This window comes from Balaenoptera physalus, assembly GCF_965194825.1.
Source record: "Balaenoptera physalus genome assembly, chromosome: 5".
Classification (NCBI taxonomy): Eukaryota; Metazoa; Chordata; class Mammalia; order Artiodactyla; family Balaenopteridae; genus Balaenoptera; species Balaenoptera physalus.
In genome coordinates this window covers 46,188,458-46,216,418 of record NC_138884.1, presented here as the reverse complement: position 1 = coordinate 46,216,418, position 27,961 = coordinate 46,188,458, and the positions used below count along the sequence as shown (strand labels likewise).

At 39.9% G+C, this 27,961-nt stretch overlaps 1 protein-coding gene and 1 long non-coding RNA gene across 2 annotated transcripts; one reads left to right on the top strand and one right to left on the bottom strand.

The window, feature by feature from the left end:
• Positions 1-30: 30 nt before the first annotated feature.
• On the top strand, positions 31-18,671 carry LOC309661496 (protein transport protein Sec31A-like; the record flags this gene model as incomplete). The annotated part of the gene is made up of 6 exons (XM_082463183.1): positions 31-355; positions 9,780-9,838; positions 11,340-11,603; positions 13,976-14,095; positions 16,523-16,594; positions 18,082-18,671. Coding segments are annotated over 6 exons (1,020 nt in total), but the record flags the coding sequence as incomplete, so codon positions are not given.
• On the bottom strand, positions 11,895-13,700 carry LOC309661734. Its single transcript, XR_014264227.1, has 2 exons — positions 13,446-13,700; positions 11,895-11,952 (listed from the first exon to the last, which is right to left on the bottom strand). It is a non-coding gene; the product is annotated as an uncharacterized lncRNA (long non-coding RNA).
• Positions 18,672-27,961: the final 9,290 nt, after the last annotated feature.

Here is a 27,961-nt window from a genome sequence, read left to right as displayed (position 1 = left end):
TTGCTGTCTGAATAAATGTGTAACTAATTAAAATCTCTGCTCCTTCTCCCTGGTGTAGCTTCTCAGCCAGTCCAGCAGTATTCCTTCGGAACAGGGGGGTCAGCAGCGTATCGACCTCAGCAGCCTGTTGCGCCCCCTGCTTCAAACGCTTACCCTAACACCCCGTACATATCTTCCGCTTCGTCCTATTCTGGGCAGTCTCAGCTGTACACAGCACAGCACCAGGCCTCTCCACCTACGTCCAGCCCCACTGCCTCGTTCCCTCCTCCCCCTCGCTCTGGAGCGTCCTTCCAGCACGGCGGACCAGGAGCTCCACCGTCATCTTCAGCGTATGCGCTGCCTCCTGGAGCAACAGGTACACTGCCTGCTGCCGGCGAGCTGCCTGCATCCCAAAGAACAGGTCTGCGCTTGAAAGGGACTTGGTTTGGCTCCCTCTTTTATTTTTTCGTGATCACGTGGGTGCATGGAGGGGAATTACTTCTAACTATAAACTGGGCAAGGTGAGGTATTGATTTAATTGTATAACAAATTCTAAAACTATTTCTAAAAGTGTGATTTTCCCATAGTGAACTTTAGTTGCTAAATGAGAAAAGCTTTAGAGCTTTAAAAGGGTAAGAGTATATAATCTGCCATTGAATTTAAAATAAGCGGTAAGAAATTAGTTGGCCAGATAAGTGGTGGTTGGAACTAGATTTAATTGACACTAATTTCTTTGCCAGAGTAAAACGATGCTCTGTGTTCTTCCTAGATTTTCAGTTTTTAAAATTATTTGTGCCTTAAATTCATTCATAGAGATTAAATAATACAGGGTTTAATGAGGCTGTACAAATTTTGTAATTATGTTTGTTTGTAAAGGTGAGCAAGGATCTTGACGTGTATTGAAAGGAAAAAAGTGAAAGAATGCAACTCTGACAGAATCTCTAAGACAGCAGAAAGTATACAGTAGTGCAGGGATTCTCTCCATTAGGACAATTCTACCCTCACAAACATTTTGGAAATTTCTAGGCATTTTTGTTGTTGACAGTGTAGTTCTGCCTGAAATTTTCTAATTAAAAGCGTAATTTAAAATTATTTTTATAGTAAATACACATTTTATAGATTCTTTTTATCTTTCATGTTACAATTAAAGCATTATATTAATTTTTTATGAGTAGGTAATATTATCTGATTTTCATGTTAGGATTGTAAAAGGGGCCTCAGAAGTACGTATTACAAAAAGAGATCAATGAATCGGGGCAAGAACCACTAACATAGCAAAGAATTCAGACTTTGGAATCAGACTTCCTGTGTTTGTATCACAGCTTCACTCCTTTCTAGTTATGTGACCTTGAATAAGTACTTAACTTTAAGCCTCAGTTTCCTCATAATAGTAATAGTATGTACGCATAAGCTTAGGAAGAGATTGAAAGCATTTGGGGACAGTGACTGCAAAGTTAGCCGTGATGACACCTCGCCCAGAATTAGAGCTCTGTGCCTTTTACTTTTGTCCCTGGTTTAATGTATACTTGTTACTAAGGGTATTTGAAAATAGTTTCCTTTTCAGATTATAATTGATGGTTTTAAACTAGAGGGGCAAAACAGAAGTGAGTCTTGCTTTCTACTACTGAAGTTGTTCCTGGAAGTCCAGTATATGTTTTTCTCTTTTTAACTGCTAAGCAGTAGCTTTAATAACTGAAAACACTGGTCATATAATAGGATTTATTGAGGAAGTATTTTTTTTCTTGGCAGTCTTATGGATCCAGAATTATACACATATCTCCTTCTCTCTTCTTTGATATATAATATTAAAGTCCAAAGTACCAAAAATCATACACACAATATGTATCAGCCTTTACTGCACAAATACAATTTGTATAATTTTCAATACAGATATTTCAATAGGTTGATATTTAGAGAGGAGTGTTCATTCAATTGTAGAGTTCAAAAAATTACCTTTTAAAACCTGGATGAGCGAAAACAGTATATATTCTGAATAGTTGGGTAATAGCTTGAGTGAAAGATGGATTCAAGTAAATCCCCACATAGGAAAGTGGTGCAGGGAAGTAGGAAAGTGAATTATCATTTATTGAACATACATTGGACATGTACCAGCACTGCCGTATATTTTCTTATTTCTCATAACCATGAGAAATAGGAATAATTATTTTTTAAAAAATTGCCATGAGGAAGCTTGAGTTTCCTAGGGTTGTGTATAATGTTTTCATGATTGCATGGTGATAGACTCCAAGTTGAGATACAACTGAGATACCCAGGTCTCTCAGTCTTCAGAGCCCATGTTCATTCTTCTTTACCAGATAGTCTAGTCCTGATGAAAGCAGTAGAAATAGCTATCAGTGTTGGAATTACAGAAACATTTAGCATCACTATTTTAAGCATTTGTTACTTCATCATCTAAGTTAAATATTTGCATGGGTATTTTTTTCCTCCTTAAGCTAAAGGGCATTTGGCCTTATAATAAAGTCTTTGCTTATGTACAAAGTAACAATGTTCTAACCTGGCTGAGAAGCACAGTAACTAATAGGAAGATGAAGCCATACATTTTGCAATACTCAGCATGCACTAAGCTAGCTGCTTTGTTACCTCTTGCATGTTAGTAGTCCCTGTATTTTAATTAACAGTTAGAGCTTTACCTTATTTTATTTTTTGATTTCCTAAAAAGTTTGCTTAGGTTATACAGATAACTGTGACTAAAAGTTTTATCTTTGTTCTAATATGTCTTAGATTATTATATCATGGTTTTCTACGGGACTTGGAAATTCCACTTGTCCGGTGGATTCTTCTTGATAGACACTAGGATTTTCAAGCCCTGTAACTATTAGTGAACCACAAAATTATGTGCGCACTGCTCAGAGAAACTCATGTTGCAATCATCAAAACATTCATTCAGTAAATTCTTAATGAGAACCTGCTCAGTCTATAATCAGAATTATTCTAGGCACAGGTAGGAAGGCAGAAAAGTACAGTACATTTCTATTTCTAGTGAACAGCACATAGCTTTGTTGTAAGTTGGAACATAAAATTTGTATTTGGGCCAACTTTTGGAAGACATTAAATGTCAGGGCAAGAAATTTATACTTCATACAGTAAGAAGAAAATTTCTAGTGGAGGAGTTTGAACTCCTGAGAGGCATGGTCAAAGTGGTACTTTAGGGAGGTTAACCTGGAGGTGGTTCTGCAAAACAGATTGTGGGCAGCATGGCAGAATCAGAGGCAAGGAAAACAGGCTGTCTCCGAGTTCAAGGTATAAAGTGCTAACAGCCTAAGTTAGTATAGTGCGACATGTTTCAGTGGTGGCAGCACAAAAAGCAGGAAGTTTTCCTAGCTTTACTGTGCAGGATAAGTAAGATATTGCTTGTACCCGCCCCCCCCACCTTTTTTTTTGTCCCTGGTTTAATGTATACTTGTTACTAAGGGAGAGCACTTTCAAATGTGAAGGCCCAAGAAGTTTACTTAGCAAAATTTTCTGATAAAATGTGAAGCTCTCATGAAGCTGTTTTTGAGTAAACAGTATTAAAAAATGGAAAATTTAATTTGGGTATATATATATATGTATATATATATAGTCTTGTGCTCCTTCACATAGAAGAGTCTTGAAGGGGCATAAATATTGAATATTTTCGTGAAACAGTGTGCTGAAAAAAAATTTTTTTTAAATTTTCATAAACATTCCGTAGTCAAATTATAAGTACTTGGTTTTTAACCCTTTAAACAAAGGAAAGGAGCATGATAGCCTTCTTTATTTTTCTTTGGATACATCTGTTTTATCTCGTGTCATTGGAAAATGACCTTAAGGATTCATTCTCTCTAAATTTAAATTTTTAACTTTGTGGTGCCTTTTAAATAATGTGACGTGCGAGGCTAACGGGGAAGGGGGAGGTGTATGATTAACAAGGATGCTCTGTCCTCTCCGTCTCAAATGATCTTTTAGCCAAAAGTCTCCGTACCATTGGCACTAATATTTTTCTGTGAATCCGCTGAGAGTATCTTAGCCAGTGCCTACATCCTACCATTATGCAAGAACACCTTGAGAAGGTTCCCATTGAGAAGTGAGATTCAAGTAAGGATGGTAGCAACTCCACTTCTGTATGTGAGACCAAGCGCTTCTCTCTTCCTTCCCTAAAGACCATGTGGAGGACTAATCCCTACACTAAGGTGGATAAGGGTCTCCAGAATCCAGTGACATGCCATATTCAGTTTTTAAGTTAATTTTCCCTTGATTTTTATTAATTTTTTACTGTAGAATTTTGAAAGGCCTCAAATAGTATAGAGAATAAAATTAAAATTATCTGTAATTCTGCCACCCATATATAACCACTAATAATTTAGGTGTATTTATTCCCTTCGTACACATATATGCACACATATATGTATGTATGCATATATTAAAGTTCTTTTAATGTAGAATATACATAACATAAAATTTACCATTTTAATCATTTTTAAGTGACATCAAGTACATTTACATTATTGTACAGTCATCACCACTAACTACAGAACTTTTTTGTCATCCCATACTGAAATTATGTAGCCATTAAAAACCCCCCGTTTTCCCCAGTCCCTGGTAACCACCGTTCTACTTTGTCTCTATGTATGTATTCTAGGTACCTCATATAAGTAGTCATGCAGTTTTTTTCTTCTTGTAACTGGCTGTTTCACTGTCTTTAAGATTCATCCATATTATAGCATGTAATCAGAATTTCGTTTTTAAAGCTGAGTGATATTCCACTCTATGTATATACCACATTTTGTTTATCCATTAACTTACACATGGGCATTTTGGCTGCCGTGAATAATGCTGCTATGAATGTGAGTATACAAATATCTGTTCAAGTCCCTGGTTTCAGTTCTTTTGGGTATATACCCAGAAATGGAATTACTGGATCAAATAGTAATTCAGTGTTTAATTTTTTGAGGTGGTGGACCTATTTTACATTTTCACCAGCAATGCGTAAGGGTCCAATTTCTCCACATACACACCAACACTTGTTTCCTGTTTTTTTGTTTTTGTTTTTAATTCTTGCCATTCTAATGGGTGTGAAGATAGTAGTATCTTATTGTATGCATGCATTTTTAAAGAATTGAGATCATAACTCCCACATACACTCATAATTTACATCTTACTACTTTCCTTAATATTACACCATGAACCATTTTCCAATGTTCTTTAAAGTCATTGTCATGTTTAAAAAGAGAGTAAGAAAGAGATTTATGCCCATTTTTAAGGTTTTTTGAAAAGGTAAAAAAGATTATCTTCCCTTACTAGTTTTATGAGAGAATTATGTCCAAGATTAGACTGTGCTATCTTTTTTTAAACATATTGACCAAGAGTATCATTTTGCACATCCATAATGAACCCCCATAATACTGTCTCCTGTAGATATTCACGTTCTTCATTCAGTTTGCTTTACCTAGTGTTGCTATTAAAGTGTGTCTCCATAAAGTAGAGGTTAATTTAATTGTTTTGTTTCGTTTTGTTTTATGGCTGTGTTGGGTCTTCGTTTCTGTGCGAGGGCTTTCTCTAGTTGCGGCAAGTGGGGGCCACTCTTCATCGGGGTGCGAGGGCCTCTCACCATCGCGGCCTCTCTTGTTGCGGAGCACAGGCTCCAGACATGCAGGCTCAGCAATTGTGGCTCACAGGCCTAGTTGCTCCGCGGCATGTGGGACCTTCCCAGACCAGGGCTCGAACCCGTGTCCCCTGCATTGGCAGGCAGATTCTCAACCACTGTGCCACCAGGGAAGCCCTAATTGTGTTTTGAAAAAGTCATATTTAAACAATTTAAAGATATAAAAGCAAAAGTATTGAGGGGTTAGAATCATAGCTAAGATAAAACTGTTAAATTGATCAGAGATTTGAACAAGGATTTTCTGGGCTGAAATAAAACATACTGCTAAATATATTGCATGGTTTGAGGTGAGGAGGGGCCAGTTAGGCATATGTTTTGGTGGGAACTTTGATTATTGTACAGTCGTTATTTTCAATTCAACAGGCAGCCCACCCTCAAGTTATGAGGGATAGCCAACTGGCTATATGTTCCTGTTGAAAATCTTTTTGTTTCTTATTTCATTCAGTTTTACTCGTAACTTTCGATTTAATTTGATTTCATTATAACTTTGGTGTCATTCTACCAAAGGGTCATATGAAATTGTTCCACATACTTTTTTGTGCTGCTGATAGTTGGTGAAATCAGGATACCCACTCAGGCTTTAATATCCAAGGCTAAGATCACTGCCACGAGAGGTTAGAGGAAAAACTGGTCTCACCTTCTGCTCCCACGTTTCACAGGGCTAGAGAGGAGGCATGTTGTTGAGACTGCTCCCTGAAAAAAACGATCAAGGCCAGGGTACCTCCAGTACTTTTAGGTTTTTCACACCGTCGACTCCCCCCTACCCCGCCCCAATACCAAAATCCAAGGATGCTCAAGTCCTTTATATAATGTGGTGTCGTATTTGCATATAACCTATGCACATATACTTTTATGTCTAGATTGCTAGTAATACCCAATACAGTGTAAATGCTTGCAGCAAATTCAAGTTTTGCTTTTGGGAACTCTTTGGAGTTTTTTCCTTCCTGAATGTTTTTGATCTTCAGTTGGTTGAATCTGCAGATGTAGAACCTGGGGATGGACTGTATATTGACCCCCTCAGCCCAGAAGCTGAAGTCTGGCGCTAGAGAGTACATCACTAGTTTCAAGTCAGGTCTGTCCTCTGTCATAACACACACACAGTGACTCCCAGGGATTTATTAACTGTAGTGCTGTGAGGTCATACCTTGCATGGGAAGTTAAATTGTAAAGTCATCATTTAAGACAAAAATAAGAAATCACTTAAGAGTCAGTTATCCGTGATCACCGCTTTCTTCAGTTAAGCCCTCACGAAGAAGTTGCCTGTGGTCAGAAGCCATATTGCATGAGAAACATCTCTCCTTAGCGCCATACAGAGAAATTCCAAACTGTGGCATTAGTTCTCCCACCTCACAGTTTCTCTGGGGCATGTGCTTCTTGAGTAGAGCTCAAACTGAATTGAACTCACTAGTTAATGCTATATACTCTCGATTCCTCTCTCCCCAAGTTCAACTATCATAACTCCCACATACTTACGGGATTCCCGTAAGTTGTATGTGCATATGATGTATCCCGTAAGTTGAATTCCCGTAAGTTGTATGTACATATGATGTATCTACACTGCACGCTTTTGATTGGAGACTGGGCCTGGACCAATCCTGAACATCCGACAATTTTGGAATTGCTGTATTAGTTCTCAGCCTTCTTTCCTCTTGTCCACTGCCAGAAACTTCAGTTCTTTTAAGAGAAGTAGTGATTTCTGGAAGATTTGTGCTAAACAGTCTGCAAATCTGTATATTCTTATAGAGAAGACCATATGAGATGGTTACATATTTACTGGGCCTGTTCCCATTTATGCTCATATTCATGTTGTGACCCCAGAAATTACAGTTCCTCCAGAATGCAGATCCTTGGGGCCTCCCAAATCCAGCAGTAAAGTAGCACCTCCTTGTTAAGATCGTCTAACATGCTTATTATCTTTAACAATGTAGTGTTAAAGTCTGCACGACAATGCAGAAATCCTCCCATTTCTCTTTAAAATCCTACTACTTAAAGAGGATTTAGACCAGCAGCACTGGCATTACCTGGGAGCTGGCTGAAGCAATAGAATCTCAGGCCCTACGCTATACCTAGTGAATTAGAATCTGCATTTTTGCAAGATCTTCAACTGATTTGGATTCACAGCTTTAAAAAATACTAAAATGGACACAGTTATAATATGTTAGGAAGTGCTCTCATGAATGAATTAGCTTTGCCCACAAAATGATTACTTTCTTAATTAGATAGAAGCCATTTCACGTGACTTGATTAAAAAGTAAGTTTTATTCCCTTATAAAATTAGTTTGTTCTTTCTTGGGGTTGATGGAGGGAGGAGAAACAATTATAAAATGAGTAGAGTTTACAGTTTGCAGGGCAGAAATAGAGACACAGATGTAGAGAACAAACGTATGGACACCAAGGGGGGAAAGTGGTGGGGGGGAGGTGGTGGTGTGATGAACTGGGAGATTGGGATTGACATGTATACACTAATATGTATAAAATGGATAGTTAATAAGAACCTGCTGTATAAAAAAATAAATAAAATTCAAAAATTCAAAAAAAAAATGAGTAGAGTTTAGAATATCTTTGATGATAATACTGTTTAAGTGACTTTTACATTTTGTCTACAGAAAATCAGTCTATGCAAGACCAGGCGTCTATGTTGGAAGGTGAATTAGTTACAAAATATATCTTTGGAAATCTTTGAATCACTGACTATAATTAATGAATGGATATTCACAATTATGCATGTGAACTTTAAAGCCGATAATACCCTAAATCTGATCAGTTCTTAATGGAATCAAATCTTAGAACTGACTGAATTAACATAGTGACACAAATGATCTTGAATCATAAAAGTTGTCTATTTTATATAGACTGAAAGACAAGGCTATACCAAGATTGTCTTAGATATAAGAAAGATTAGAAGGTGATGGGAGAGGTTTGAATGATTAGTCTGTGTATAATGAGAACTTTAAGAATTTGTTAAGCAAATAGCAGCATGTGGTTTAATATTTTGTGATTAGCTCTTGAATGTTTTGAGGCTCATTTGGCGTTCTGTCTCCTAGTCACCTTGTAGAAAATTAATTCTACTTTTAAAATCAAGGCAAATGAGTGCATGCTGGTTAGGAGAAGATCTTGTTTTTACAAAATTTCTATGACATTATGTTCTTTGGTTTGCTAAGCAATTTTGTTGTGATTTAATATCGTAGATATCAATAAAACAAGCAAAAGTAAAATACTGAAAGAATGTTTATTGAAAGAAGAAGAATTTTTTGCTCTTACATATACACATACACAAAACTTAATAAGATGTAAAATGATTATATTTTGATTTAGTAATTATCTTATCTCTGGCATGTTTTATTCCATTTTTCTTTAAAGATACAGGCATTCAATAAAGATGTTTTAAAAAATTGTTTTTAAAAAATACAGGCATTAAGTACCTTAATGAGTTCTGCTACTCATATTCATTTCTCACTTTGAGATGACAGGTTTTGGGAGATTTGAGGGGGGAGGAAATTTCCTAAAGGTGACAGTAGTTTAATTTTATATTTGCTGCCAGCGTGGAAATTTTTTTTGGGGGGGGAGGGGTGTATTAAAAAAAAAATCTTACCACAGATATTTGAATGCCTTTTTCTACTTTATAGGTTGTTCTTAACGCAAAGGTGATAAAAACATACTGGTGTTGCGTAGTTGGGCTCTGTTTTTTTAACAGTGTTTCTACCATGTGGATGATTTGGGTATGCTGAATTGCTCTCTGGGGAAATAGAAGATTGCCACTTTTATTCTTTTTTTGTGTGTTGAATATATCAGAAGCCTTTTTTTTTTAGCAGACTCAGGGGATTTATTTTTTCTTTCTTAGGAGAGAATTGTTTGAAGGTTATATACCAATATAGACATAAAAACTTCACTATCCTTAAATTTAGTACAACTCTTTCACTTTAAAAGGAAATAATGTCAAGATATGCTGCTTTCTAAGCCAAGGCCCTGTGATTATTAGAGGTAATGAGTTTGAGAGTCCAGGGCTACATAGTGATCCCAGCAGCTCAGCTGGTAAAACTTCTGTGACAGTTATCTCAGGGTGAAAGTAAAATTTGAAGATATTATATGATGGATACAATTTAGTGTTCTTCTTTTCAGGATTCTAAAGGAAAATGCCCTCTATTATCTGTTATAGGTTCTCAGAATGGTTGGAATGATCCTCCAGCTTTGAACAGAGTACCCAAGAAGAAGAAGGTACTAGAAAAAGATGTCTATTCAGTTGCCTACAGGTGTCCTGTCAATCATGTAGCCACCTGAAGCACACCACACTTCACTGTTCCTTTAAAGGCAAAGCTGACTGACTAATATACTTAATATGTGTATTTCAACTTACATCTTCTAATCCATGAAGGGAAGGAAGGAAAGTACAAAATAGTATGGTGGTATGAATTAAACCCTTTTTAAAAAGCAAGATGTAAATTCCCAGCAGATCTTTTTCAAAGAGTAGGAAACAAAATTTCATGCTTCTCAAATGGTTTTTTTTTAGGAGTTACTTTGGTTTTGGGTTCTAACAGTAATCATGAATTTGTAATTATATTTTGGACTATTTTTGTCTATCACATACAATATGAAAAGAAATAGCCTTGTAGCTGAGCATCATTTAGATGTTAATAACTGTTGAGAGCTGTTAGAGCATAACTTAAGATTCTTCTTTCCTTCTTTTACCCCAAGCCTTTTTATTTTTTTTTACTCCTAGTGATTTCTGTCCCCCAAGTATAGTAATGAGAGGCCAGAATGTAAAATTGGGAGATACTAAATGATGAAAGCCCCCCCAAAATTAGGTCAATGATAATCAGAAATTTAATCTACTGCTTTGAGTGTGATTGATCACTAAGTAGGTATCACTTAATGATCTGGGAAAAAGGTATTACATCTGATCACGTGACACACACAAACACATATTTGGCATATCTGATCCCAGTATGGCTAGATATAATTCTCCAGACTTTGACATCCTCTTTCAAAAACACCATGGTTTTGGCCCGTTATGGGATAAGTGTGGAAGGTAAAGGGGAAACAAAGGTCCAGGTTTGAGCTCCCAGCCCTCTTAGCTAGATTACCTTTACTTTTATGTTTTTCTCTAGAATTCTGCATAAAATTTCATTTTAAAAAGTATTCTACTGTTATTAAAAAAATGTTTTTAACCATGGAATAGTCTAACTCCCTTACTTATTTTTTTAAATTTTTTTATTGAAGTGTAGTTGATTTACAGTGTTGTGTTAATTACTGCTGAACAGCAAAGTGATTCAGTTATACATGTATGTGTGTATACATTCTTTTTTAAATATGTTCTTTTCCATTATGGTTTATCATAGGATATAGAATATAATTCTCTGTGCTGTACAGTAGGACCTTGTTGTTTATCCATTCTATACATAAAGGCTTACATCTGCTAACCCCACCCTCCCATTCCAACTCTCCCCCAACCCCCTTGGCAACCACCAGTCTGTTCTCTATGTCCCTGATTCTATTTCTGTTTCATAGATAGGTTCATCTGTGTCATATTTTAGATTCCACATATAAGGGATACCATATGGTATTTGTCTTTCTCTTTCTGACTTACTTCACTTAGTGTGATAATCTCTAGGTCCATCCACGTTGCTACAAATGGCTAACTCCCTTATTTAAAGCTGAGGAGATGTTGTCATCATACCGTTTTCTCCTTACTCTTGGTGCCTTTTATTTCTTTTAAAAGATGCCTGAGAACTTTACGCCTCCTGTTCCCATCACATCACCAATCATGAACCCCTTGGGTGACCCCCAGTCACAGATGCTGCAGCAACAGCCTTCAGCTCCAGCACCAATATCAAGCCAAGCTTCCTTCCCGCAGCCACACCTTCCAGGTGGCCAGCCCTTCCACGGCATACAGCAACCCCTCAGTCAACCAGGCATGCCTCCGTCTTTTTCAAAGCCCAATATTGAAGGTGCCCCTGGGGCTCCTATTGGAAATACCATGCAGGTAACAGTAAATCTGTGGAAGTGGGAGATGGCTCTATTTCGGTATGTTTTCTTAACGTTTTAACTTTTATGGTTATACCTTTATTATTACCTCAATTTGATTTCAATTTAGACAACTTAAAAATAATACCTTTTTTTTTAAGATTGTTCATGTATGTATATTATTTTTCAATGACGAGGCCATATACAAACTTTCTAGAAGGAGCTTATGTATTTACTAGTATACGTTAACAGTAACTTGGCAATTACAGTGTTTCATCTGATCTAATCAGTAGCCACAATTTAAGAGCAGTTGAATCCATATTTGCATCCAAGGTTGCTAAGCAGAAGCTGTTTCCAAAGGTTTTTTCCTTTAAAATAGAAAATAAAAATGTAATGAGTTATATATTTTCTTGTGTATGTGTAAGAGCTAATAATATAGCCATATCTTTAGATGGAGATATAGATTTGTGCTTGCTTTTCACATACAAACAGCTAGTTGGCAGGGCTCTAGATGATGAAAAATCTATCATATTTCCATATAACTGACTTAGACATACAAAGAGAAACATTTTGATCTATTCATGAAAAGTAAAGTCACAGCTCAACATAAGATGAAATCAATTCCTGCCCAAGTATAAAACTAGCTCTTCTGTCTGTTACTGTCTTTGACTCTCTGAAGTCAAATTTGTAAAGATTATATCTCTACCACAAGACTATGTTTTGCTGTTAAGAGATTTCTGCCTAAGGAACTTCTAAACATTAACAGTTGCATTATGAAAACAAGTGTTCTGATGGAGATGGGAGGACCTTCTTCTTTCCACGAGAATATATAAAATTACAAAGACGCACTGTTAATTTTGTATAATTACACGTCTGTGGTGTTTGTGAAGCCGTCCACTTTTGTTTAGAGCTGGGTGCTCAAGCTGCGCTCATCTGGGCCAGAACCCCAGTTACCGCTGAAAGGGAGAGCTGCACGGAGGCGTGTGTTCAGCCAGGCCCTAGTGTCCAGCTTCCTCTCCACCTGGATGTCTCTGAGGCACCTCACACTTAACATATCCAGAATCTAACTCATCGTCTTCCTCCCAAACCTAGTCGTCTTTTGGTGTGTCCTGTTTCAGCGAATGGCACCATAACCCTTCCTATTTAATCCAGCCAAAAACCTGGGCATCATCTTTATATTCTTTTTCCTTTAACCTGTTTTTCAGAGCTATCCCCGAGTCTTGTTGATATTACTTTAAAATCTCTCTCAAATCCCTTCTCTACATTTCCAGTCTAGTCCATGCTACCTTCGTCTCCAGTCTTAAGCAGTGCAGGAGCCTCTAGTTGGTCTGCCAGCATCGACTTTGACTCATCTCTTATCTGGTCTTATCTCCTCATTGCTTAAAACGTTACAGCTTCCCATTGTTCCCAGGATAAAGACCAAAGTATTTCACATTGTCTGGAATCGCTCAGCTCACACTCCTCCTTGCTCGCTCTCTCTGCTCCAGCTACAGTGACCCCCTTTCAGTCCCTTGTATCATGATCCTGACTGTGTACACGTTCTTCTGTCTGGAATGCATTTCCTCCCCCATTTAACTGGTTAACTCCTACTTACCCTTCTGATATAACTTCCTTCAAGAGCCTTCCCCTCAGTTAAATCCCAATTATATTGTCTGTTGGTTCCAGTGATGTTAACTTAATCACAGTTGCTATTTTACATACATTTATGACATTTTAAAACTTTCTCTTCCATCAGCCTGTAAACTCCCTGTGGGATGAGATCATTTCCGTATTGGCTCACCAATACCTAGCCAATGCCTAATACAGAATTGCCTAATGTTTTCTATGAATGAACTAATCAGTCAAAACTTTAAACACTTACACATTCCTTCTTTGTTTTCCCATCTGTACATTCAGTAAGATCATGGTCTCTTCTATCCTCACCGTTGGTGTAATCTTGCAGTTTGATAATAGCCCAGCTAACACCCTCCAAGAGTAAACCAAAGAATAGAAGAACGTCAGGATAAACAAAAATGAGCCAACAAGCAAAGCAAGCAGCCACTCCAACCAGCCAACTTTGTAAATGCCTTGTTCTTTTCATTTCCTACTGGCACAGGTCTCCTTCCCATCAGTTATATGAAATCGTGATCAATGTATGTTCCATAATTAATCAGATACTTTATATCCATCCTATTTTTGAAAATAGAAGCTGTAGAAAGAGTACCTGTATCTTCTACTGAATATCTGATTTTTATGTTTGCTTATCCCAAGTGATTTCACATGTTAATTTTTCATTTGATTTTGAAGAGCCTACCTACAAGGTCCTTGGTTTCTCTTTATCACAGATTCAGGGCTTTGTGTATAGGTAACTTCTGGTCATTTCTAGTCATTTTATGGTATTATTTATTCCAGCATGTGCAGTCTTTGCCAACAGAAAAAATTACCAAGAAACCGATTCCAGATGAACACCTCATTCTAAAGACCACATTTGAGGATCTTATTCAGCGCTGCCTCTCTTCAGCCACAGATCCTGTATGTATTTTTTATTTTGCTTAATTAAAAGAATCCCTTATGGAGCGCTTCTATAATGATTGCTTAAAGTCTTACAAGATGTATTTTGAAAGTTTATGCAAAAGTAGTAAAGCTAGCACTTATATATAGTTTGCTGTACATATAAAAACACATTCAACTGCTTTTTACATATAACTTTAATCCTTAAAACAACCTCATGGTAGGTAGGTTTGTCATATTTATTTACAGAGGAGGAAATTAAGGCAAAAAGCAGTTACGTAATAATTAAGGCAGAGCCAGCATTCGAACCTAGTCTGGCTCCAGAATTCATGCTTTCCACCACTATGCGGCACTGAGTCTCATCGGCAAACCTTATGCCTAGCACAAAAATACAACAGAACGGTGAAACTCAGATTTGGGGTTTCTTTCTGAGCTTACATCAAAGCTTTTAAAAGTAGATAGACAATCTTTAACTTTGCTAAGACCTTAAAAATAGTTCAGTGCTTTAGATATTGGAGTCATATTCATAGTCAAAGTAACTGATTTTACTCAGTTTATTAGAGGATGACTGTATTGGCAACAACAAAAATTCCACAAAGCCAGTTTTGTTTTAGATGAAATTTCACTTTCTGCCAACAAACATTGAATATGTTTATTTAGTCACTGGCCAGTTGTCTGCTTGAAAAACAGCTTCTGGAATTTGTTGTTTCATCAAACATTGAGTATTAATATGTGCAGCCTTCTGCCAGTCTTTTGGAAAGCAATTCTCTGCACTGAAAGTGTCAGGAAAGCAGAGGCAGGGGAAAGGTAACATAAACCTTAGCGCCTGGCATTCTGGGAGCGATGGAAAGACGAAGCTAGGAACAGAGAACAGGTGAAGCTGTTAAACAGGTAAGTGTACAGTGTCTCCTAGGCAGACAGGTCCTCATCATACAAATTGGAGGAATCCTAATAAAAATGTGGGAAAGCTCCAGTCTTCCTTCAGGCATGAGTTAATGTAAATAGAGGTTGGGAGGACACCTCGTACATGGCCTAGCTTAGGAAATTTGTGTTGAGCTTCCCCTCCTCCAGGTCACCCTATCACCTTCCTTCTGGTGACCCAGGACCCCTGGGCAGAAGAGAAAGACAAACTGTTCCTGTCACTAGTTGGGGAGGAAGTTCAAATACCGCCCAGGACTCCTGCTGGTAGCTACGTGGGATTAACTTTGAACCCTCCACAAAAGTCCATCTTAATCAATACTTGACATCATTTTTATAGTATGGCTTTATTCTTATTTCCACTTCAGTTATGTCCAAACAGCACAACGTAATTGTGCAGCACAGCTTAGTTTGTAAGGTTATCCTCGATGGCGTCACCTCTTCCGCACTCCTCTTCTGACACACTGACATTCCCTCCTCAGACATACCAAGCACGTGTCAGCATCAGAGACTTTGTACCTGTGGCTCCTTCTGCCTGGAACTCTTCCCCACAGAGCTGCATAGCTCTTGCTCACTTGTTCCTGGTGTCTGCTCAGATGTCCCATTAGCCGTCAGGACTTTCTTACCACGTCATACTGCCAACACTGCTGACCCCCTTACCCTGTTAACTTTTCTTCATGGCACTCATCACCATCTGACATACAATATATTGTTTATTTAGTATCCTTTCCCCACCCAATAGAATATGAGATCCATGAGACACAACACTGTCCCAGCATGGCGCGTAGTAGTCACTCAGTAAATATTGAAAAGCAGTGTCACTTTTAAGGCTGTTGCATAATGTAGATATGAAGTTAATCACAGTATAATTTTAAACCTTTACTTTTAGGATAGTTTTCTCTCACTATACTCACAGTACTAGGATGAGGGTAGGAGGAGTCCTTAATTTAAGAACTCATTTTAACACTTCCCTCTTAATAATCTTAAGCCACCAAAAGATAATTTTCTCCTTTTTTTGGTGTTTTAAAGGCCCAGAATAAGACAGGATTAAATGTACCAAATGTGACTGAGCGTATAAGTAGTACTTTGAGATTCCACAGTTCACCTGTATGTTTGCCTTCTAGCGCCCATCATGTTCATTTTATTTAATTTACAGTAACTGTTAGACCTTCCTTTCTGTAGTACACCGACCCCTTGCTGCCTCCAGGTGGCCCTTCGTGTTGCCTGTGCACACAGTGTAGATGGGCACTCACTCACCTCACGTGAGCCGCAGTCCCCGTGAAATCAGCCAGTGCTCCACTTTGCACCCTAGGAGGAAGGCTCTCACTTTCTTGCCCTCCCTGCCTTAATAGATACTGATCTCTGTTCTAATAATCTGTTCAAGTTCCTCGGTCTTAGCTATCTCCATTTCTTTATAAAATGAAGCTGTCCAACATCATGACTGTAAGGTTTAGTGAAATGACGTAAGGCAAGTTCTTGGGATAAAAGTTATTGTTCATACATAACATACCTGTTTTTTCTCTCCTGCAGCAAACCAAGAGGAAGCTAGATGATGCCAGCAAACGTTTGGAGTTTCTGTATGATAAACTTAGGGAACAGACAGTAAGTTTGTGGGGAAAAGAAGGATTTATGATAATCATTTATTCCTGGTTGCTAGTAAAATAAGTGTCTCATCAGCACTTGCATGTAATATATAGTATGCTTGGGGGCAAAATGATCGTGACAGTTCATAGAATGGGCTTTTCTCTGTCTAAATCTTACATTTCAGTCACCGGGGAAAAGGGGATAGGGCAGTGTGTGTGTGTGTGTGTGTGTGTGTGTGTGTGTGTGTGTGTTTGTGTGAGAGAGAGAGAGAGAGAGATTAAGAGGGAGAGAGAATTTTTAACCTTTTTTATGACAAAGAGCAGATTTACAAACTGGCCTGTACTGCTGCTACAGTAACTGGCCTTCTATTCATTTTTATATGTCCCTTGAATTAAGAAATCAGAGAGTGGGCAGATACTCTGTTTTCCAGAGACCAAATCTGTAATCTCTTTCGTAGTCTAAGACTCTGATCCTTTTCTTTTAGAATAGCTATTACACAAAGGCAAAGCCAAAGGTAGCCACAAATTGAGCAGATCAATGTGTATAACTATGAAGATGATCGGCAGTAAGGAGTAAATGCCCTGTGTGTTCTGTTCTCTTGTCCCTCCCAACCTCTCCATTCCTTTCTAGAATTGTTGTGTTTTATTAATGAAAGCACTAGTAGAGAAAAAAAGAATTGGGACTTTTTCACATTTTTGCATTTTAGCATTTCTCTTCCCCATTCCCCATATCAATGCCATCAGCTAAAAATAACCATTTGTCTCCTGAGAACCAAACCAGAGAAAGTTGATATAACAGTGGAAGTGGCGTGGCCCATGGACATGGATCCAAAATAAAGTCTTCTCTGGAAAGTATGGACATGTATGCCAAGTAATGACATGGGGGGGAAAAAAACTAGAGGTCTTATGATTTTCAGAGATGACAGGATTATGAAAAGCAGTTAAGAGCTGGCAAATTGAGTACATGATGAGGACTGTTGCCCTCCTAATGGCAGTGGACCAGAAGTGCAAGGTTTTTATTGTCCACAAGGTTTTAGAGTAAATTGGGCCTCTACTTCGAGATGTCATGATTAAGAATCGTGAAACTCCTTCATGTACATAGGAAAACTTTTAAAAAGTGTGAGACAGTTATCTAAAATAATTTAGTTATTTAAAATATTTAAGTTATCTAAAATAAAATAATAAGAAAGCTCTTAAGTGGAGAGAGACATTAACATTTCAACTTGGGGAAGGAAATCTGGCTTTTCTGTAAGAAAATACCTGGCTTACCATACATGTATAATTCGTAAGTAATTCCTTACATAATCATTTTGTCATGGTTCGCTTTTATAACTTAAGTGTTGGTTGGTCTGAGAATCTTTCTAGAAATGCTCACCAGTTTATACATTTTTGAAATAATGTTTATTTCAAGTTCCTCTTAAATATCAGGGTTTAATGTTTATAGAGGGTCTCATGGAAAATTCTTCCTTAATTTAATTCTCTCTCTCAATTCCACCTTTACTTCAGCTTTCACCAACAATCATCAATGGTTTACACAACATCGCAAGGAGCATTGAGACTCGAAACTACTCAGAAGGCTTGACCATCCATACGCACATAGTCAGCACCAGCAACTTCAGTGAGACCTCTGCTTTCATGCCAGTTCTCAAAGTGGTTCTCACCCAGGCCAATAAGCTGGGCGTCTAAAGGATGGCTTCACTCTCAGCCACTATTGCCGTTTTTCCAAAGAAACATGTTTTAAAAAACGATAAGATGTGGACCAGTCCTCCTTAGCATGTTTCCATAGCAGCCACTCAAGAACATTTACATTGTTTCTGCAGATATACTCACCTTAGACCTGCTCAAAACCCTGGTGCTTTCTTTTGTTGTAATCTTTTATTGCCTGTGATGATTTTCCTATTCTGCAAATAATGTATTTCCTGGATTACACATAGTATGCTTTCCTGAAGTATTCTGATAAAATATGGTTTTTGAAACCTCAGGTTTACTTTTTGGAGAAGGAGCATTTGGTTATGTGTAAAGCAGAGCTGCAACTAAATTTCTTTCATGTCCTCCCTACTTCCTCCGTGTCAATCAGATTAAAGTGTGTAATCCTATTTATGTGTATGTAGTCTTTTTTTTAAACGGCTACTCACAGTTTAGTTTAATCTCTATTTTTTGTGGCTTTGGCTTCACTTTGGTCCTGAACAAATAACTAAATCTAGAGGCTGCTACATAGATTTTAGCAAATATTAATGAAAAGTGGGATCACTAGTTTTAAGTATCTATAGGAAAAGATTGAGCATTTTCATTCTGTAGGATGCATTGAACTTTTTTCTATTAATGTTTTCAATATTCTGTTTGAGTTTTAAGATTGAATTGTCTCCATTTTATATTTAGAAACTTATTCATCCATTTTTTAAAAGTTACCTATTTCTCTGAGGTATTTAAGTTCAGAAAGAAAGCTTTAACTTCTGTCAGCCTCCTGAATCGACATATTTTCAGACAGTATTTTCATCAAATGATTTTATTGTAATCTGTCTTAAGAACAGTGTGGTAAACAAAAGATAATGGTCCCCATAGAATCTTGAGGAGAATTAGATACTAATAATTTTCGTTGTTTAAGCAATTTTACCTAAGTGAGTTGGAAAAGCAGAAGATAAAAAGTGTGACTACTGTGAAGACAGGTGCTGTTTCAAGGACTAAGTGCAGCTCATCAGGCATTTTGCAGCCTAAGTGACATAGTTTGCAAGACCCTCTTAATTTCCTTTGCTGGGATTCCCTGCTCACCAAATAAAACCCCTCTTTTAAAAGTAAAAATAGGGACTTCCCTGGTGGCGAAGGGGTTAAGAATCCACCTGCCAATGCAGGGGACACAGGTTTGAGCCGTGGTCCGCGAAGATCCCACATGCTGCGGAGCAACTAAGCTTGTGTGCCACAATTACTGAGCCTGCGCTCTAGAGCCCGCGAGCTACAACTACTGAACCCACGTGCCACAACTACTGAAGCCCGCGCGCCTAGAGCCTGTGCTCCACAACAAGAGAAGCCACCACAATGAGAAGCCCGCGCACTGCAACAAAGAGTAACCCCCACTGGACTCAACTAGAGAAAGCCCACGCACAGCAACGAAGACCCAATGCAGCCAAAAAAAAAAAAAAAGACATTAAAAAATAAAAATAGTTTTATAACTGAAAAAGGAGAACCTTAATAACATGAATGAGCATTGGAGCCTCACGAGTGGGGTGATATATCAGCTCCCTGGGAGTTTGGTGGTCTGAGTCAGTCCTATGACTCACTGAAGCGGCGACTTGACCTTCTGGACCTGACCCTCGACTGTGGTGTCAGCCCAAGACCCCATCTGAACAGCAGGCTGGCCTCTAGTAATTTTTTTGAGGTATTGCCCTTATAGTTAGGATTTGTGTTATGGCTGCATGATTACCTTGACATGACAATGGCATAACTGGCAGCGTTTTACAAAAAAAATTCCAAAAGATGAGAAACAGGAATAGGTGGCAGTGGAGCCCTGACCAACCCCAAAGATTTTACAAGTATGAGTATAAACAAACGATTTGCAGCAGCAAACATCTGAGCAGCTGTTACAAGTGGATGGAGGTAAGAAGACTTGAACCCAAAATAGAGTTTAGTCTTGCAGTATGAAGATAACAGGAGATTATGGGAAGAGAGCAGTTTGTTTTCCTGAAGAAAAGCGAACAAGGAAAGGGGTGCGAGGGAAACTGGTAGGTGGGGCTGGGCGTTGGCTGGGAGACATAGCAGATCCCTGGGACGTGCTTTCTCATACTTCACCTGCTCCTCTCCTCCACTCTGCGTATGACCTTTTGGGCTGGATGGGATGGATGTACCTTAGGCCCCGTCTGAGAAGCTTTATGTGTGTGGGATGCACGGCTGATGGAGATGGTGGTTCATTCTAATAGTGTGGCAGCAGGAGAAAGTTGGAAACAACTGCTCTGCATCTGACTGTTGAGAGTCCAACAAGCCTATATATTCCTTTGGATTCAGAGAATTCCCATGTATGCTGGAGGATGGAAAGATGCAGTAGGATTCCTGGCAAGCAGATGTACTCTATTTAACACCTGCCTGAAAGATAAAGGGAGGGATGGTGATCGGTTAACACTTTTCTGATAACCGCTTGTCTCCTGAACCAGATTTGTGTTCACCTAAGAACGACTGCAAGGCCATCTGTTGACTGCTCAGCCATGGTGGAGACTTCATTTGGAATGGACATCTACAAATGCACACATACATATATACGTATGCACCCCTCTTTGTCGTTCAACTGCTGCGGTGGCAGCATTCCCAAATGTCACCCCTGACAAATCTATCAGGGTGTTCATCAGATGCTGAAGAAGTCACAGGCAGGTAGCATCTCCAATTATTCAGTGAAGAAGGACTGCCTATGCGCAGAAGCTCTTAACTGTTTCCCCTAACAGATAAATGCTCCAAATCTTTTAACCAAACTAAATTACAAAGAAAAAGTGATCAAATTAGTTTTATAGTTCCACTTTTCCTGGCACACTGGTTTTACATACATTTCTGTAGCATCTGCTCTGCTCAGGGCTTTGGTGACCATACCATTCACTCAGGCTCAGGTTGAGTAGTGCCCCTACGAGCTGATTGGGGTCAGACTGCACCACTCCTAAATTTCCAGCTGTTTGCTTTCTCTCCCCTCTGGGAGATACGGAATGTGTGGGTTTTAGGGTGTTGGGACAGACCTTGAAAAACCTAATAAAATCAAACAAAAGGAAATAGACTTTGGTTTAACCGTGGTGCATGTTTTTTACACTCTGGTTTAATGTTTCCAGAGACCTGCTAAAGTATTTACTTAGCAAACAATGTTAGTCACCTAGAATAACTTTGTATAAACATCATTACTCAGTAATGTCTGAGATCCTTTTTTTAGTGGAGCTGCACACCCTGTTGATTTTTTTTAGTCCATTTCTTTTTTTAAAAAAAGATGTATTTATTTTTGGCTGCGTTGGGTCTTCGTTGCTGCGCGCGGGCTTTCTCTAGTTGCGCCGAGCAGGGGCTGCTCTTCGTTGTGGTGCGTGGGCTTCTCATTGTGGTGGCTTCTCGTTGCAGAGCACCGGCTCTAGGCGCGCGGGCTTCAGTAGTTGTGGCACGCGGGCTCAGTAGTTGTGGCTCAGTGGTTGTGGTGCATGGGCTTAGTTGCTCTGTGGCATGTGGGATCTTCGTGGACCACGGCTCAAACCCATGTCTCCTGCATTGGCAGGTGGATTCTTTTTTTTTTTTTTTTTAATAGATCTTTATTGGAGTATAATTGCTTCACAATACTGTGTTAGTTTCTGTTGCACAACAAAGTGAATCAGCCATATGCATACGCATGTCCCCATATCCGCTCCCTCTTGAGCCTCCGTCCCATCCTCCCTATCCCACCCCTCTAGGTCATCGCAAAGCACTGAGCCAATCTCCCTGTGCTATGCTGCTGCTTCCCACCAGCCAACTGTTTTACATTTGGTAGTGTATATATGTCGATGCTACTCTCACTTCACCCCAGCTTCACCCTCCCACCCCATGTCAAGTCCATTCTTTATGTCTGCCTTTGTACTCCTGCCCTGCAACTAGGTTCATCAGTACCTTATTTTTTTTTTAGATTCCATATATATGTGTTACCATACAGTATTTGTTTTTCTCTTTCTGACTTCACTCTGTATGACAGACTCTAGGTCCACCCACCTCACTACAAATAACTCAATTTTGTTTCTTTTTATGGCTGAGTAATATTCCATTGTATATATGTGCCACATCTTCTTTATCCATTCATCTGTCGATGGACACTTAGGTTGTTTCCATGTCCTGGCTATTGTAAATAGTGCTGCAGTGAACATTGGGGTACATGTCTCTTTTTGAATTATGGTTTTCTCAGGGTATATGCTCAGTAGTGGGATTGTTGGGTCGTATGGCAGTTCTATTTTTAGTTTTTTAAGGACCCTCCATACTGTTCTCCATAGTGGCTGTATCAATTTACGTTCCCACCAACAGTGCAAGAGGGTTCCCTTTTCTCCACACCCCCTCCAACATTTTTTGTTTCTAGATTTTTTGATAGTTATCAATCTATCAATCTAGATAGTTATTATCTAGATTTTGATAATGGCCATTCTGACCAGTGTGAGGTGATACCTCATTGTAGCTTTGATTTGCATTTTTCTAATAATTAGTGATGTTGAGCATCTTTTCATGTGCCTCTTGTCCATCTGTATGTCTTCCTTGGAGAAATGTCTATTTAGGTCTTCCACCCATTTTTTAACTGGATTGTTTGGGTTTTTTTGATATTGAGCTCCATGATCTGTTTGTATATTTTGGAAATTAATCCTGTCTGTTGTTTCATTTGCAAATATTTTCTCCCATTCTGAGGGTTGTCTTTTCGTCTTGTTTATGGTTTCCTTTGCTGTGCAAAAGTTCTTAAGTTTAATTAAGTCAACTATACTCCAATGTAAAATAAAAATTAAAAAAAAATAAAGAATATCTACGTGTAAAAGAAAAAGCTACTAGAGAGCCCGCTCTATCCCAGTTGCTATAATTACATCTTCACGAGGGACAGTGAAGCAGAGCACCGATCTGAGAGTCAAAGAGCTGGGTTCTAGTGTCTTCTCTGCCACTTACTGTTGGTCAAACCACCCCATTTCCTTTTGCCTCCATTTCTCACCTGTAAAATGAGGGGGTAGGACTAGATGATCTCTAATTTCACTTACAGCTCTGGAAGTCTATGACCCATCTACCTGTCCCACAGTGTCTTTGTATGTTACCTACAAGTCTTCAGAAGGAACCAAAGACAATTTTGGGATAGTACCAAAGCTTTGAAGAAAGATAACAGAAACAACTCAAGCTTATTTATATTTGGATACCTTTTTTCCTCTCGAAGAGTTGATTGATTTTTCTGAAGAACAATCAATGCAGTGCTTTCCTTGGTTGGAAATGAATAGGCGGGCATTTAAGAAATAAGTTTCTAATTTGAGGACTTGGGACAGATATATTTGCTTGGCCTTGAGGTCCTTAAGTAGTGAGTCCCCCTCAGCAATGATAAATATTTCCATGAAATTAACCTTTCTACACACCCGTTCCCCACATCAAGAATACGCTAGGCCTTCCCTGGTGGTGCAGTGGTTAAGAATCCGCCTGCCAATGCAGGGGACATGGGTTCGAGCCCTGGTCCGGGAAGATCTCACATGCCGTGGAGCAACTAAGCCCACACGCCACAACTACTGAGCCCATGCACCTAGAGCCCGTGCTCTGCAACAAGAGAAGCCAGTGCAATGAGAAGCCCGTGCACCACTATTAAGAGAAGCCCCTGCTCGCCACAACTAGAGAAAGCCCATGCACATCAACGAAGACCCAACGCAACCAAAAATAAATTAATTAATTTTAAAAAAAGAATACGCTATATTTGATTACACAGGACACTCAACAATGAATGAGTTTTCCCTCTGGTGCTGCAAATCTGGGTCACCCTTTTGACATTCCTGAACTCTATTGACAAATGCCCTCTCCCAGCTAGAGAACCACAGGGCCTTTGCTTTAAGAGCAGTCCGTGGTAACGGACACAGCAAGAAGAGAAAGAGGTCATTGAAACAGAAACAATGACAGCAGCTAATGCTGAGAAGTAAATAAGAGCTTCTCTGTTCATCTGCCCTTGGAAACCAAAATAACTATCCTAAAAGAAAGGTGGGTGTTGTCGGAGGACGGGGACGGGAGAGCGGGAAGAGATGTGGGAGAAAACCTCATCAGCTCTATCTTTCTTCTGCCACAACAATAGGGATTGTTCATTCAGAGAGCTGGGATTTGGGAGCAGGGAGAGAGAGTGGGGAGGAGTGTGGACCTTGTTTTGGTTTGTAGACCTCGTTTCTAGGCAGCTGTTGGTCAAAGGGGGATGTGGCGTAGGTACTGACAAATGTTCACGTGTCACGGCTGGGTCGTAAAAAGGAGTGACTCCTCCGTAGCACTGGTTAGCGTCTGTGCATGCACGCCCTGTAGGGATTATTTGATCCCTCTCTGCCTCCCTCCCGGGCTGGGAGTTCCAGGAGCACAGCCATGCACTCCTCTGTCCGTGGAGCTGAGCTCGGTGCTGGCTTCTAGAGGAGGCAAAATCGATAGATGCTTAAGGAAGGACTCTTAATTGATTCAAACTGAAGGTAACTTGGAAAGATGCAGGGGGCAGCATGTCACTGACAGGTGATATCAGAGGCAGGTTTGGGTTGGGTTTTTCACTAAGTAGACCCTCTCCTATCTATGAATTAGGAAGTAGGGTCTTCACATCTGGCTATTTCCAGTGGCCAGTTTCCTGCGGCCAAACTGGAGCACTCTATGAAGAGTGGTCAGGAAATGGGGGGAGAGTCTTAAGCAGTAAGGCTGGGGTTTTGTTAAAAGAAAACCCCTTCCTCTCTTCGCAGCCAAAGCAATAGACGCATTCCTTTCAGAGGAACAGCTTCCCCTCATCCACTGCTATAAAATCTTAATGGGGAAAATATTCCAATCCATTTAGTACAGAAGCAGAGATGACAACACTCCTGTGATTGAAGGAAGCTGAGAAGACTAATTTTCTAGTATGCCGTGGTGTTGCTGTGTCTCAAAACCGATCCTCCCATAGTCTTGGAGGCTAACTTCCCAACTTTATGCTCTCCTGAGATCACTCTAATCTAAAGCCTATGAGTGGTTTTCTTACTCTGGGAGCAGAAAGAGGTTTACATTTGAAATTGCTGTCCATGCATCTCATCCAAGAGGCAACCCCCCGTCCTTTAATCCGCAAGAGCTGCAGAGTTCATTCCTTCCTGAGCCAAAGGAGTTGCCTTAAATGATTACCTTGATAAAGTAGAGCAGGAGATTTTATTTTATTTCATAGTTCCCTTCAGAGCAAACGAATCCTGGTGCAGCCAGAATCCCTTCCTTCAAGGTCTGAATCCCTCCAGCCCACCCAGGGATGTGTCTCTTCCCAGTCTGGGGCCCCCAGAAGCATCCTGGCGTCCTGGCCAGGCAGGTTTCGTAACTGTGTGGAGCCTATCTCTCTGGTATGATTAAAAACCGATAAAATACCAACATTATTCAGCACTTAACTAGGTATCAGACATCGTCCTGAGCTCTGTTCCTGTGAGGTAAGTGGTATAGCCATTTAGCACATGAAAAAACCAAAGTTAGATTATTAGGTAAATTGCACAGAGAGTATTCCCAGAATGGAGCTGTCTTAATTCTTACATTATGTAGGATGAAATTGAAGATCTAAGAGACTGTCATGGTCCCCAAATCACAGAGTACTCAGACTTGCTAATTCAGAGGGGTGAAGCCAAACTCAAAGCCAGGTTTTCAGATGCCAAACCTGGATCATTTTCACAACACTGTAGTTCCTGTAGCCAAAATCTAAATTTCCTTAAGAAAACCATAGGCATGAGAATCACTGTAAATCTCTTACTTCAAGAATGGATCTTTTCTTCCTCTTTCCTTCCTCCCCAGAGCCTGCATTTTCTCCACAAACTCCTTTTTTTTTTTTAAATTTATTTATTTACTTATTTATTTGGCTGTGCCGGGTCTTAGTTGCGGCATGCAGGACCTAGTTCCCTGACCAGGGATTGAACCAGGGCCCCCTGCATTGGGAGTGCGCAGTCTTAACCACTGGACCACCAGGGAAGTCCCTCCACAAACATTTCTTATACAATTTTTAAAAATCTTGTATTAACCCTTTAGCTAGATACTTTGCCAGGCTCACTCCCATCTCTGAGACTTCTCTGGCACAGTGTTCCAACTGGGAGTTGCTACCAGGTCATTCTATCTTTCAGGGCCTTGTTTGCTGCCACCGTCTCCATGAAGCCCTCCTGACCACGCCAGCCCACACACCTCACAAGCAAGTCTCACACACAGTTTTTATAGGTAGTGTTGCCATCCAACACTTTCATCTCCTGTCCTCCTTCTCTCCCTACCTGAAGCAACCTCTACTCCGAGGCACATACTGTTGGCCAGAACCTAGGCATTCTGGCTATGACGGTTTTCTCCCAGTACATCTCAGAGCTGCCCTTTTGTAGTTTGTGTTTGTAAACTTGTAACTGTTCATTGACATTTGAGAACTGTTACCTGTCCTTGTTTAGGAAACCTCCCCACAGCCCTTGGGCACCTGGCTCACAATCTTCTCCAGCTAAACCCATATGCCTCCCTGTGGGACTTCAGCCTTTCGTGGAGGTGCTGTCCAGATACCTCAGCCTCCCCAGCTCCAGCGACCGCCACCTCCTATATAACCCTGTGGCCTCACCTTGGAGTTTATCATTGGAAACTCTTCGACCACCATAGGTCTTAAGTTCCGAATCCCACTCTTGGTGCACAGTGGCCATTGCTTCCTTTACTCTCATTCCCTGACAGATAGAAATCTACCCTTCAGCTTCCTCCAAACCTCGATGCCTTTGCTTCCTCCACTACCTGCGAGTCCTTCACTTCCTTCTGATCACATTTCCTCCCCCTTTCCCCAGCCTGGACTCCTCACAAACTTCTGTCTCACCAGCACCTCAGTCACCCGGCTCTCTTGTCCTCCCATCAAGCCCCCATCCCCACTTCCATCTGGAGATCCCATCCGACTGCCGAGTGAGGCTGTGTCACCACGACTGTGCAGACTGGCGCCTTACGAGCTTGTGGCTTCCGTTCTTACTTGGGCCCTTAATTTGGCTCTACAACCTTTTAGGGGTCTTGGTCAGCTTCCTCTCTCATTCTGCTCAACAGCTCCTGGAATCTTTCATCACTTTTCCCCAGCTTTCTACCAAATTCCCACTCTGCTTACCCAGCAGGTGATCTGACCTCCCTTCAGAGCAAACCAGCCCTGAATCACAGCACCCTGCCTCACTTTACTGGCTCACTCTGCAAGCTAAATCTGCCCTCATCCTCATTTCCTTCCAGTGTCAAGAAAAAGCTGTCCCTCTCTTCAAAGCTCAGCCAACCATCTGATCACCTGATCCCATTCTGTCTAACCCCCAACCCTAGGAAAATAGTTCCATCAAGCATCCTCGTTCTTATATTTTTGAACTTTGACCTTTCATTATCATTCCCTAACCCAATAGATATATTCAGATTCCTCAGAAACACACTCAGCTTCACCTCTCTGTCCTTCGGCTCTTCATTGCCAAACTTCTTGAAAATTAATTTACACAGGTATGCCATGCTTGTCTCCTCCTCCTTATTCCTTTTTTTTTTGGCCGAGCCGTGCAGCATGTGGGATCTTATTTCCCCAACCATGGTTCGAACCTACCCCCCCTGCATTGGAAGTGCAGGGTTAACCACCACTGGACCACCAGGGGAGTCCCGCTCCTCCTCCTTATTCTTAAACACACCTCTGTGTAAGGTCTGTTCCCATCACTCAATGAAAAGGCCTTGGCAAAGGTCAGCGATGACCTCTGTATGAAGT